The sequence below is a fragment of the Vipera ursinii genome (genome assembly GCF_947247035.1).
Source record: "Vipera ursinii genome assembly, chromosome: Z".
NCBI classification, from domain to species: domain Eukaryota; kingdom Metazoa; phylum Chordata; class Lepidosauria; order Squamata; family Viperidae; genus Vipera; species Vipera ursinii.
In genome coordinates, this window is record NC_139517.1 from 35,173,526 (window position 1) to 35,187,259 (window position 13,734).

The window sequence follows — 13,734 nt, forward strand, 5'->3', positions numbered from 1 at the left end:
ACAGGAGGAAGAGTGCCACCGGGCGGGCAGGCAGGTGTCCTGCTTGGCTGTGGCTTGGGGGGCACTTTTTTCAGTGCCATTGTAACTTCGAACAGTCACTAAGAGAACTCTTGTAAGTCGAGGACTACCTGTACTTCATCACTTTTTTCCTTTTTTTGTCATCAAGTTTTTGACACCTTGCTAGGCGACTGGTGGTACTCGGATGTTGCCATATCCTAAAAGTGGTACCAATGGGTGAAAAGGTTGAAAAGCCCTGTCTTAGAGAACTCCCAAATTGTGCACCAATTCTACTCAAGGGAGTGCTATCTCGTCAACAGTTAAAACCAACAATTCTTCAGTTCTAGAGGACCCCACAACTCAAAGACACTTCATCTTGACTCCTCCCAATTCAGAATCTCATACCTCTAGGCACTGGGTAAGAATAGTATCACTTGTCTGGCCTGGGGAAAAGGTGTAAAACTGCATTTAATTCCTATGCTGTTGAATGACGTAACCCAATGATTTCCTGCAGATTATAGATAGGAGAGATATCCTGAGCAGGATTTGGGAGGAACATCTAGGGATGTGTTCTTAAATCTTTTTGGTAGGCATGTTTTGGAAAGCATGCTTAGTTACGCAGCTTGCCAATCATGCCCATACTTGCCAGAGTACTCTTACAGATATGATTTCTAACCTGAAAAAGGCTCCTAGAGCTAGGTCATCCCCAATCCAATGCTTCATCTACCTTGAGAGTAGTGCAGATCCATGCCCACAATTGGTACACAACCATTTACCATGTTGTCATTGATTCATAAAATTTCCATGTCTCTTCTAACAGCTGTGAGGCACACAATGAAATGTGGAGACTTGTTGTGAAGGGCAGAATTCCACGCACTGAATTTTGCAAAATATTATGAGCCAGAATGAGGACGGTTTGCAAATATATCCCTATTATATTTAGATTACCCAATTATTTTTATCCTGGTGGATTATGTTTTAATTAGAATGCTTCCTATTTTGCCAACATGCTGTGGAGTGGACCTCAGTTCAGATACTTTGTGCATTCCTCGAAATATTTGTTCTTCTATTTCTCACAATTAAAGTCTTAATAAGTGGAATTACAATAAACTACAGCTTCAAATTACCTTAAGAACAGTGATGTTCCAGGCAAAACTTTCCAGAGCTTTTTGTAACTTCCGTCCTTTCAGACCCTCCTTTGCCTCCAAGCGGTGCAATTCTTTATGAAAGCCCATCCCTGAAGAAATTCAGGTGAGGAGACAAGAGCAGCACAAGGGATGAAGGAGAGACAAAGCAGACAGTGTCAGAGGTTGCTGCCATCTCCCAATCAAATGATACATCTTTGATTCAGGCTTGAAATTTTCTTGTTCCAAGAATGCTAACAGAATAACAGTTAACATCACCCAACTATGTATTCTCACCTCACTATAGACCTATATAGGCTCTGTAATTTTTTGCAGTATTTTTAAAAAGCATGCTTTTTGTCCAGTGTAAATGGAATACTAGGTTGTACCATACTCAGGGCTTTTTTATTGTCATAGAACGCTCAGAACGGAGTTCCGGCACCTTTTTTGGATGGAACCTTGTAGGGTAGGCAAGGCGGGCTGTATGACGTGTGTGAGTTCCGGCACCTTTTTCTTTTACAAAAAAAGCACTGACCGTACTATAATGCCAAATGTGTCTTTTCATTAAACATTGTGGGTACTCTTCTACTCATCAATTTAAATTTTATTAATTGTTTACCCTTATCCTGGCCTGCTTTGTCCCCTACCTACAAATTAATTAAGGAAGCTTGAACTGCTTATTCAAAACAAACGAAACCAGAGAGTCTTAAAACACTAGAAGACATGGAACCAAGGAGGTCTGTTTACTTAAAATATAATGCCGCCTCTTACCTGCTTGTTGCACTTGAATAATTTTGGCATGAACAGCATCAGCTGATTCAATTAATGTCCGGCTGGTTTGGATCATCTGGAGATTAAATGAGGGAGAAAGAGATAATGTGTCATAGTTGGATGGATTTAGAATAGCCAGTAAAGTGTCCCAACTTCTCAAGAGGCCTTTGGATCAGCCTTCCCCTTGCATTTTAGCATTTATAACAGGATAGACAATATAGTATTTTTTAACTGCTTCACTATTCCTCGAACCAGTGTTTCTCAGCCTTGGCAACCTGCAGATTTGAGGACATCAACACCCAGAATTCTCCAGGCTGGGGAAATCTGGTAATTGAAGTCCATATATCTTCAGTTGCCAAGTTGTCAAGTGGCCAAGATTGGGGAACACTTCTGTTACTTACAGCCCTTATTCTCTAAGAAAAGATAAATGTGGCCTTTAATTGTACCATTAAATGGCTCCTCCATAAGCACACTCCTTTTGTGAACTATCTCTGTTCACACAAGTTAGTCTCTTGGTTAATTGTTTATGTACTGTTGTTTTGGGATTGAGGATTATTGTTATTGTTGTTTTTTATATTTTGCTAATTTGAAGAAATGTTCTGTTATATCAATTTCCTTCTTTATGGACAGTGTTAGTAAGCCCAAACTTGGGCTTGCCATGTAAAATGTCAATGGAAATACAAGCAAACCCTTCCATATATATTTTTAAGTACTTCAAACACAAGACAAAACTCCCCAGCTATTTCCAGCTTAGATTGCTGAGAATGATGGGAAATGTATTCCAAGAATGGCCGGATTCACATCAGTAGTACACTATATCACATTTTCTTAAACATGCCACATTGACTTATTTCTCTTATAACAGTAAGACAAACGGTAGTTCACAAGTTCTGGGTTCAAACAAATATTATTATGAGTAATATGATATACAAAAGTGTCGAATGTCTGAGGATCCAAAAACGGGAACTATGATTTTAAAGATTCAGATTCTGGACAAGAAACCAGAGGTTTGTGAGTTCTGGAGTCCCTTACATATGAAAGCTGGCTGGGTGGCTTTGGCCCAGTCACCTTCTCTTGGCCCAATCATACTAATTAGATTAAAATTATTGTAGGAAAATTAGAAAGTGAGAGCATTATATATGTTGCCTTGAGTCATATAAAATAAACATGGGAGGAGGACAGCAGTTTTTGAAGCTTCTATATGTGTAAGGGTGTGACTTCTCTCACATACACTTTAAACTATACTTATTTTTACATACATAATTTAGTCTTATTCATAACTTAGCACCATTTCTCCAAACCATCATACGTATTTCCCCATTCTACTCACCCCCCCATTTTTTTATATTTACAACAGCCACATGAGGGAGATAAGAAAGAAAGAAAGACTAGTGAGTCACAAATGGAATTCAAGAATGGGAAGAGACAAAGAATGTGCTGATTTTTCTAATCTGGGAAGAGACTGTTTTCTGGGCTTGATTTGGAGAGGTGTGAATATTTAAAACTCCCAATGAATGGTTGACAAGTGTCTGGAGCTGCTCAAAAAGAGCAGTCTCACCCTCCATTCTTGTGCTAGATAAATGTTCTAAAGACCAGTGTTCCATGCTTGCCTGGATCTACTACAAAATGACTTCTATTAGAAAGGTGAATTTGCCGGCTTATCAGAATAGAGCGCAATTCACTAAGAAGAAGCAGCCAGCATTCACTGCTTTGGCCAGGGGGACATCAGCACAATCACCAGTTGCACTCACAGTGTCATAGGCAGCAAGTACTTTTCTCAAGAGTTCAGGAACAGGCCCCTGGGTCTCCATGGAAGGATACTCTTCACCCAGGTTGAGGGTGACAGCTGGGGGATTGTCCTTCTCGCTGGGCTGAAGCCATGTGGCCAGCTTCAAGATGCATTGTTTGATGTTGGCAGCTGGTGTTAGGCCACACAGTTCTTTGAAGGAGACCAAGGCATTCTAGGAAAAGAGGATGAGGGCAAAAAAACCAACTCAGAAGAACATCACTCTGCCCTATTCATTTCTGTTTACTCTTTTCTACTGCAACTTGTAACGACTCCATCCCCAAGGATTTAGAAATATGAAGGTCATGACCTTACCCCTGTTTGGGGGGAGAAATTTCTGATGCGTACTGAATATCAGAGTCATTCTGTACAATTCTTTTTCAGCATAGTCACACCTATCACGAAAGCAGTGAGGGGTGGAGGTGGAAGGCAGGCAAGCAAAGTCAGTGGGGAAATTGACAGGAGGGCACAAATGGCAACCAATGACGTCCTCACTTAATGACCTGCAGTGATTCACTTAACAACAATGGCAACCATATCAGCATTGCCATTGCTAAGTGTTGCACTGCACTTCATGACTCTGCTGCTTGGCAATGAAAATTCTGGACACAACTGCCATCCTTAATTGAGAGCTACTTGTAAAGTCAAAAATACCAGCAGGGGCAAAAGGCAAACTACTGAGCATTCAAATAGAATTAAAGAAAAGAAGAATTACTTATATTCAGTTTTAATCACAGAGAAGGATCACTGATTTCAAGTAAGGCTAAATTTAGATCTGATACACATATTTTTATATGAACTTTCCTGTGTGTTCAGGTTTATGCATGTATACTTTTGCTTGTATTTTTATTATTTAACATATTTCTATACCACAAAGAACTTATCACTAATGTCATTGATAATTTTATATACATATACACACACACATACACACACATATATGTAATCAAATTGTTATTATGTAACAGTTTAGTAATTTATCAAGTTATTTAATTTGCTGGAAAAAGTCTCAAACTTTTCTATAGGTTTTAAAATTTCTGTGAAAATCTGTTAAAAAAATGGGATTTAATTTGTTGCTTCAATTCTCTTAAATATCTGGAAATAACTATTCTAAAAAAGGTTCTTTGTGGATGAAAATATATCAACATTTTAATCTCAGATGAAAAATCAACAAATACTTAAAACCTAGTAATGGAAAAAGAAATTTTATTTATTTATTTATTTTAATTCTATTTATATCCCGCCCTTCTCCGAAGACTCAGGGCGACTCAGGGCGGCTTACAAGCTTAGCAGTAGCCTTCATTCTATGTATATGCCTGCTTATTAGGGCTTTCACACACACCCCAAGCGGCATTATTACAAAGTCAGCTTTGACTATTACTCAAGATTTATGTATTTACTTAGAGGTATTCATCTGCTAATAGCTGAAAGTTATTTTAAGCAGATTGATAAGATATTTTGAATTTTTTCTACGACAAGGACAAACACAGTTTATTTAATTTATGGGTATCATGTGATGATGGGGAGGGAGGTCTTAGCTTTTCTGACCTTCAACTTTATGATTGAGCATATATTTTGACTCCAGTTTCTCCAAGGAACATAAATGACCATGTTAAAAAACCCCACAGTGGGCTAGATAAGAAAGTTATTATGTGATAGCAGGGCTTCTTTCCACATTTAGTAACAGGTATGTTGTATTTCTGTGCTGCACTAGAGGCTGCAGGAGACATATTTGGAAGCTGTAGTGACTAAAGCATAATGTCAGTCCTTATTTGCATGACAAATTTAGACTGAAATCACCCGAGTTTTAAAATTGTATGTAAATAAACCACTTATTGTTGCTTCCCAAAGCCATGGGTATTTAGGGATATGAATACTCTAGCTCAGCTTACTGCCAATAAATTTTTTAACAATATGCATTATTGCGAGAGAAATCTGTACTGTTTACAGCTACATAAGGGCTGATTAAACTAAAATTAAATTAAAAACATTTCTTGATTTCATAATTCAATCCAAATGAATTATGTCTAAGCAATATCTAAAGCTCCCAAAATAATGTCAGTAGGAAATGTGTTTGAATGATTTGCAGAATTTTAAAATAAGACAGTTAAAGGGTATGGCTGAGGTCAATATTAGTTATTTGCAAGAACTCTGGAATAAACAATCAGAATATCCCAAATTAGCAAATCAATGCCTAAAGGTTTAAAAGAATATTAAATATGTTCCTTGTGATTTTAAGACAAGATAATTCAACAAAAGGTTTTCTTTCATGTTTGTCAGACACTCCAAAGAATGTTTAAGAAGGCACTTCACTGTCCTCTTTACTATATTAGAAGAATAAAAGGGATGAAAGAATCTTTATTCTTATGACAAGGGCTTGTCACACTATTACACCTTTTGGTTTTATATCAATAAATTCATTAATATAATATTATAAAGAAAAGATACGTTTAAAAAGGTGAATGTAGTTTATGTGCTGGAAAGACTGATCAACATATTCTATATGATCAAGGTTTAATGTGTTTAAAAATGGGCTAAATAGCTTTTTATATGCAATATAATGTTTGTGCAAGTTTTTTTAAAATTTTTATTCATTTTTTTCTTTTTTTACATTAAAGCAGTCAGAGTACTTTTTGCAAAAAAAAGTCAGATCTATATTCAAAGGATTTCCCCAAAACCTCAAAAAATGTCAGTCTCCATCATCTTTGTGCAGACCAGGAGAAAAGACAGGTCTTGCCTTTAAGTCATTTTCCTAAAGGAAATTCATTTTTAAAATTATTTTTCGTTTTCATATGTTTCATCTTTACCATTTTGAAATGTTTCAGAATACAAACGTGGTACAGAAAATAGATTACTAGATGGTTTTCCAGAAAACTTCAAATTCCAGGGGCCACATTTTGCTCTTTTCCAAAATTTTGCCAACCACACTCAGGAGCCTAAGTTATTGCATCCCACTAACTGGATACCTGCATGTTCTCCCGCAGGTCTGTTGCTTCCCGCAATGGCTGAGTAGCTGTGCGAAATACTTCATCAATGGCCTTGACTCCCATAGCCTTAGTGGATGTGTACTCCCGCATGTGCCGTCCCTTACGCCCTGAGAGCCCCCGTCGCTGTGCTTTGCCTCCTCCCCGCCGGTTGGTGATGGCCATATGCACGAACAAAGTAGCATTGGGGAGTGGCTCACCGGTCACAGATTGAAGAGGCACGTGACGATAGCCTGTCTGGAGACACTCAAAGGGGATGGTATATTGAGCAATGAACTCATCTCCAATATAATCATCATCAAGCACCATGAACCGGAGAATGGCTAGCTCAGGGAGATTAACCTGGAAGTCCAGGGTCTCCTCAAAAACAGGGTTATCTCCACTCTGCAGCACTGTTTTGGTGCGTTTTTCTGCACAGTCAGCAGGAATACCATGCATCTCAACACAGACGTATGGCTCTACCACATCTCCCTTGGCTCCAGATCCTTTGGGTTTAGGCAGATTCTGACCACTAATGACTTTGAGATGCAATAATTGGGCTGAAATGCCAGGTAAGGTATCCTTGGTGTTTGCACTGAAGTAAGAGATTTCCTCACGCATAATTGCTGGGCGGAGCACATAGCCACAACCCCCATTCTGACGGAACCAGCCGGCATTCAGATCTATCATGAGACCAGGTGTCTGGTAGTTCATAGCCACCATCTGGCAGCCACATTTCCAGAAGTCCTGAGGGTTCATGTTGCTAGCATCAATGCGCATGGGGCTGGGATAAACTCGTGACAGGAAGCGCTTGTTGTAGGCCACAAAGTCCTCTGGCTCCTCATTGGCATAACGTCCAGCCTCCACCTCACTGAAAGAGCACACCTCCCAATAACACTGGCTCCGCCGAGAAGTCTCAAAGCTTTGGAAAGACACAGTCTGGCACAGGCTGATGAGATCTGAAAGTTCACGGCACAAGATGCGTTGAGAGCGGGGATGCTCTCTGTCCCCTTCAGAAAGTGGGAGGCTTAGCTCTGAGGCCTCATCATCATCAGATACATCTCCCTCACTTGACTGACAGTTTGGAAGAAGCTTCCGGCTTTTTATGAGGATGTATCCCTTGAGTCTTTCCGGAGACGGCAAATAGGTTTCATTTGGGTTTGGAGGTGTCAAGTACAGTTTATCCCCAAAAGTCTTCCTCAGATACTCAGCCATGAGCCTCTGCTGGGCAACACAGCAGCGCACTGAGAGACATAGGATAAGTGGAAACTTGGAGGACTCAAAAGCATGTTCAGCAACAGCAGCCACCACCCTAGAGAAGGCCAAACGGCTCCCTGCACCAACCACAGGCTCGCCAGATGAACCATCGCAAACCACAAGTTCCAAGCTACGGCAACCAGCCTTAAGGGCTGCCACATAACCCCCAATGTCTGAAGTGGAGCCTCCCCAGAAGCAGCTGTCCTCAGCCAAGCATGCTCCATGTGCAGAGCTAATGAAGTAATGGGAAAGTGGCTGATTCATGTCCTGGCACACCTTCCGGTGCTGTGGGTCAAATATGTCACAATCAGCTGAAAGGAGGTAGCGAGTGAAGCCATCAATTGCCAAGTAGCCCTTTTCCCGACACTCCTTGGATGGCTCATATTTGGCAATGATCTCCATGCACATCTCTTCGGTTACTTCTTCCATACCCTGCTCTGCCTCTAAGAAACTCATCAGATCCCTCAGACCCATGTATTCTTTATTGCTGGAAAACTGAACCAAAAGGAAAAATACCTCAGGCCTGGTACATAGCTCACAATACGCCTTTATGAAGATTTGACAGTTCACCTCCTCTCCAAGTCGCTTACTGGCTGCTTTCTGGAGCTCTTTAAACTTCAACTCAATTGTTGAGGCCTTCATGCCAGGGTTGAGAGCACGAATGAGCTGCACAGCACGAGAAACTGGGATTTGACCCTCTTTTTCTAGATCTGCAATGTCAAAAACAGAAGAGATCCAGGAGGTGCGGGGATTTGGATAACCAGTCTCAGGAGCCTCATCCGGAGTGTGCTTCCCATATGAGGCCAAATATCGCAGCCCCATCACCCAAGCATTCACCACATCAGCAGAGCTTGCCACCAGGTCAAGGGATTCATAATTCTCTCCATAGATTATGGAGAATGCACATTCATCTGGGAACTGGTCTGAGAGGCCATTGGAACGCAGCACAGGAGTTTTTTTCCCAACTCGCACTTCCCTGACTGACTTGATTTCGATTTTGGCTTTCTCAGAGTCCTTCTTGGATGGTTCCCAGTGCATGAAACGTAGGTCTGGGTCCAGCACAAAGAACCGGCTGTACATGCGGGAGTTAGAACGCACTTTTTTCATCTCACAGCCCTCCAGCATGAAAGAGATGCAGGCTGCTGTGCTGTTGAGCTTACGATTGCTAGGCATGGTGCTGAAGGAGACTGTCTTCTTCTTCTGGGGCTGCATATGGCGCTGGCGGGATACATCCTGCAAGAATAGGAAGGAGAACAGATAAATCAGGAAATGCAATGGAGGGTAATGCCTCATTTTTTTTAAAGGGGCAAAACAATAAAAAAAAGATGAGGAAGAAAGGAAGAAATAGTTGGCTTCATTCTGAATTCCATCATCCACTATGGCTTCCTATTATAGCAATGTGACTTGGAACGCAGAGAAAGGCCTTAAGCCAGAGTGAAGAGATTACCTCAAGGAAAACAATACAGGACATGCAAACCATGTAAGATGAAGAAACAAGGAGACTGTGAATAGTTTTTTTTTTAAAAAAAAATATCTCGGTATTGATCTACATTACAAATAAAGACAAAATGACTGGCATATTTTTTTTAAATTGTTGCTTCATTCAGGTTGAGAGAACTATGGAAGAGACCCATTAGGCAGGAAAGGAGAAGCAGGTTTTTTTCTCAATGTGATCATGTTTAACCTTACCTCACTAGATAAGGCCCACTCCCAAGGTACAGGGGACAAATAAAGCCCATTCCTGATGCTAAATATACCTACATCCGACTATTCTGCTCTTTCCTTCCCCTCTTCCTTCCTGATGGTTCAACCGGAATACCAGTTTGGGGAGTATGGCTGGAATTGACATAATGGAGTGAAAAATAACAGACAGTATGGAAGAAGAGGAGAGGGATGACAAAACTGAGAGTTGATTTCTCAAAAAAATTCTACTGAGACCTAAATCTTAAATATATATTAAATGTTGTATATTATGTGGACAGAGCCACACCAATCTTGATTTTGGATCTACCCTACTGTGAGGACTATTTTAACTCATTACTGAGTTGCTTGATATATGATTTAAAGGTAAAGGTAAAGGTTCCCCCGCACATGCGTGCTAGTCGTTTCCAACTCTAGGGGCCGGTGCTCATCTCCGTTTCAAAGCCGAAGAGCCAGTGCTTGTCCGAGGACGTCTCCATGGTCATGTGGCCGGCATGACTAGACGCCAAAGGCGCACGGAACGCTGTTACCTTCCCACCATAGTGGTCCCTATTTTTCTACTTGCATTTTTACGTGCTTTCGAACTGCTAGGTTGGCAGAAGCTGGGATGAGTAACAGGCACTCACTCTGCTACGCGGCACTTGGGATTCGACCCGCCAAACTGCCGACCTTTTGATCGACAAGCTCAGTGTCCTAACCCACTATGCAATTATATATTATTATATTATATTATATTATATTATATTATATTATATTATATTATATTATATTATATTATATTATATTATATTATATTATATTATATTATATTATATTATATTATATTATATTATATTATATTATATTATATTATATTATATTATATTATTATATTTATTATATTATTACTGGACAGCCATTTTTTCAGTTTTGCTTCCTGAAGAACTTTCAGTGATTATGATAGACCCCTTCAAATTGAATACAAATATAATTTCAGAAATGTTTGCATCACATGGGAATCTTGAGAAATATGAAATTAACTTTTAATTAACTCTAATGTATTTAATCACATCATGTTTCTGACATGCTGCATGAGTTTAACAGAGCTAAAAGTGTTTTGCTGCTGGTTTACATTTATATTCAATGTCTGATGAATCTTGTAGCTGTGGCCAATAACAGCCAGCCAACACTGATGGATTTTTCTGATACAGTTTTTCCATTGTGGCAATCTCTTGGTAAAACCTTTCAGTATGTTCATCACTGACTGTACCTAGATTTTAGAAAAAAAGTACAATGTGAATGCAGAAAATAAACCTTCAATGAAAATTTGCATGTGATTTTGTATGCTGTAAGAAGTTTGTAATGGATGTGCTTTAACAGCAGTTCCATGTCTTTGTATGTTCTGTGCACAGGTATTGAAGGATGTACATTGTCATTGTGTAAAAACAGATTTCTATAAAACAGTACGTGATAGGTTAAATTACAGGTTATTTTCATGATTAGCAGCCAAAAATCTGTAAGATACACCCAAAAGTGTTCAGGAAGCATAATCTTTGTTGTCCAATACTATATTATTATAGTATTTTATTGTTATTTTTTTAGCTGCTTTGAACTTTTTTAAAAAGAAGCCCCAGGTACATTTTAATAACGGTTAAACAATTTCTCCACATGCATGCTTCAAGCTACATGTTGAAGGATTTTGAATCTCTCGCTAAACACTGCAAAGAGAGTAACAGAACAGAACAGAACTGGAGGGGAGCACAAGGGTTTTTGCCATTTTTACTAAAGTTACATTTAAATGCAACAGGATTTGTCTGCATGACACACTAAAATTTTCACCCACATCTCAACTAAAGTACTATAGACTCCATTCTTCAGCCATCAGAAAAAAAGTCAGCATAAAATCAACTGTTCCACTATTAAACTCTGTCTTGCCATTGTAACTGAAGTTCTTCTGGCCGTTTATTCTTATTTTAGGTTTACAGAATGTATTAAACAGACCTATCACCAGCTGGGGGAAAACCATCCACCAATCACACTGTTGTGATTGGCAAAATAGTTTTGAGAGATAGCCAGACCTGCATGATTTATTATATTTTAAAGCCAGGGATCTTTGCAAGCCCACATCAGATAATGAGTGGTGTGTGTGTGTGTGTGTGTGTGTGTGTGTGTGTGTGTGTGTGTGTGCCTGATAAAGTGGGAATGCACAGAGCCCACGGATCAGTTATTTGGAGGGTTTGCTTTGAACATCGGTTTAGTATTTAAATTAAAACTACACACAGATAAACAAACCATGAGCCACAGTTCTTTCAAATCCAGAGAAAGATTTTAACTTCTCCTCCCAATTTACCCATATGATGAATCAACAAATTGCACTGAGTTGCCAGAGGAGGTGATCAGAACCAAGGGGCAGAAGCTTATAAGCACCAGCCTGAAGTGACAAGTACAGAGTTCATCCCATCCCTCACACTGACTATACCACTACAAAGTTTGGCAGATTGTACACACCGTAAACTGCCAGATGCTATCAAGGGGAAAACAGTAGTTTAACTCTAGTAAAGCTCACCAGGCTTAAAGCTGCTCACATCATGGGCACATGGAAGAATAAAAATATTGCCAGAGGATGTTTATAGCATCATAAGGTAGAAGTGGGAAAGACTTTAAGCTACAGTTGGCATTAATTAGGCTGGGAAATGAATCTGCTATTCATTGCCCAGACCCCCTCTCAAGTTAACTACTGAGTCATTGGATTTTGCTCCTTCGTTGTGGAAACCAGATATCCCAGCAACCTGAGCCCATGACAGTCCAATGGGCTCAGAACCACTGTGTGTGTGTTTTGTGTGTGTAGGTGTGTGTGTGTAGGTGTTCTTTTTCGCCAAATAAACAGCCTCTAAGAAGTAAAGAAATGTAAGCAAAGCTACAGAAGCTGTGATATATAAGCAATTTCCACTTTGTAGCCATTGACTTCCCTTTATATTTCACAGAAATTACATTTTGTTTTGTTTTATATTTTAAAGTAAACGCTAGAGTATAATAGCAAGTGAGGCAGAAGTAAAATGTGGCATCAGCTGAATACCCGTCTAATAGTAAATTTAAAAGATAACTTTTTTTTAAACTGACCCCAATCCAGTGGGAGACAAAAACCTATTTTGCAAAAGGAAAATGCAACAAATCAACACATTTCAAGGACAGAGATAAGCTGTTCAAATAATTCAGTCCAAGGAATGGTGATTCAGTCATCAACTAGCCCAATTGGAGATGGATGGGTTTAAGGCACAATCAACTGTTGCAAGTTAGACTGTGTTTGTATATATATCCTATCTGAGGTTAAAAAAAATTGCATTGATGACAAAGCTAAAGCAACATTCATATTTTAAAAATAGTCTAAAATTCAAATTCAGCTAGCTCAGGGTCCATATTTTCCTTCCATGCAGTTTTTAAGGTTGTTGAGCTTGCTCCCCACTTTCCAAATTATTCTGTTTTCTGACCCACTCTGAAGATTGAGAAGAAACTACTCAAATGTGCAAAGGTCGTAGGGGAGCACTAATCCAAACAGTGGATTTGACTCTAGAGGATATCCAAGTGTCTCCTTTACAACAGTGTTGTAAACTGATTACAATCTTGCAAAGAGTTGCAATAAATATCTCAGTGCTCAGGATTGGGGTAATGGAATGTAAGATAAAAGCAATCACATCCAGCCATTTCAATCTGAGTCTTTTGTGAGCATTCACTCCAGTTACTCATGCCTTGACCAGCAGAGAGGAAAAAAATCCTATTTACTTTAGAGTTAAATTGATGCTAAAGAGTTGTGCTTTAATCCAATATCTGCACACCCATTAAGGCAATAAAGGGCTTTTGACCAGCATGTCAAACATACCTGGGCATCACTAGACTGGACTACAAAAACTCTGGCCTGAAGCTTACACAAGCTGTTAACAATCAGTGTTAACGTTGCTTGGATATATGGATTTATTTTAGGTATTAATACAATTTCTAAGACTGCCGTGTTATGTATGCAGGCATCTGCATAGCAACAGCCATCAGGGGGTGTTGGCCTGGACAGTTTCGGCGGGAAACCTAGGGCCAACCCCATTGGCTGTTAGCTTACCTGGCCAGGTATATAAGGAGGCCAGGTAGCCCTCATTCCTCAGTTCAC

At 39.6% G+C, this 13,734-nt stretch overlaps 2 protein-coding genes across 2 annotated transcripts in view; one reads left to right on the forward strand and one right to left on the reverse strand.

Moving 5' to 3' along the window:
* The window catches only part of CISD3 (CDGSH iron sulfur domain 3), a 293,184-nt gene that overhangs the window by 218,935 nt on the left and 60,515 nt on the right, over positions 1 to 13,734 (forward strand). The gene's annotated exons all lie outside the window — the stretch shown is intronic.
* LOC310648438 (inactive phospholipase C-like protein 2) overlaps positions 1 to 13,734 on the reverse strand; it is a 71,100-nt gene that overhangs the window by 15,064 nt on the left and 42,302 nt on the right. Inside the window, exons 2-5 of the mRNA XM_083376273.1 lie at positions 6,645 to 9,131; positions 3,644 to 3,853; positions 1,893 to 1,968; positions 1,125 to 1,234 (exon numbers count right to left, since the gene is read on the reverse strand). Of these exons, the coding sequence (XP_083232399.1) occupies positions 1,125 to 1,234; positions 1,893 to 1,968; positions 3,644 to 3,853; positions 6,645 to 9,131 (2,883 nt within the window). The remainder of the gene's footprint in view (positions 1 to 1,124; positions 1,235 to 1,892; positions 1,969 to 3,643; positions 3,854 to 6,644; positions 9,132 to 13,734) is intronic.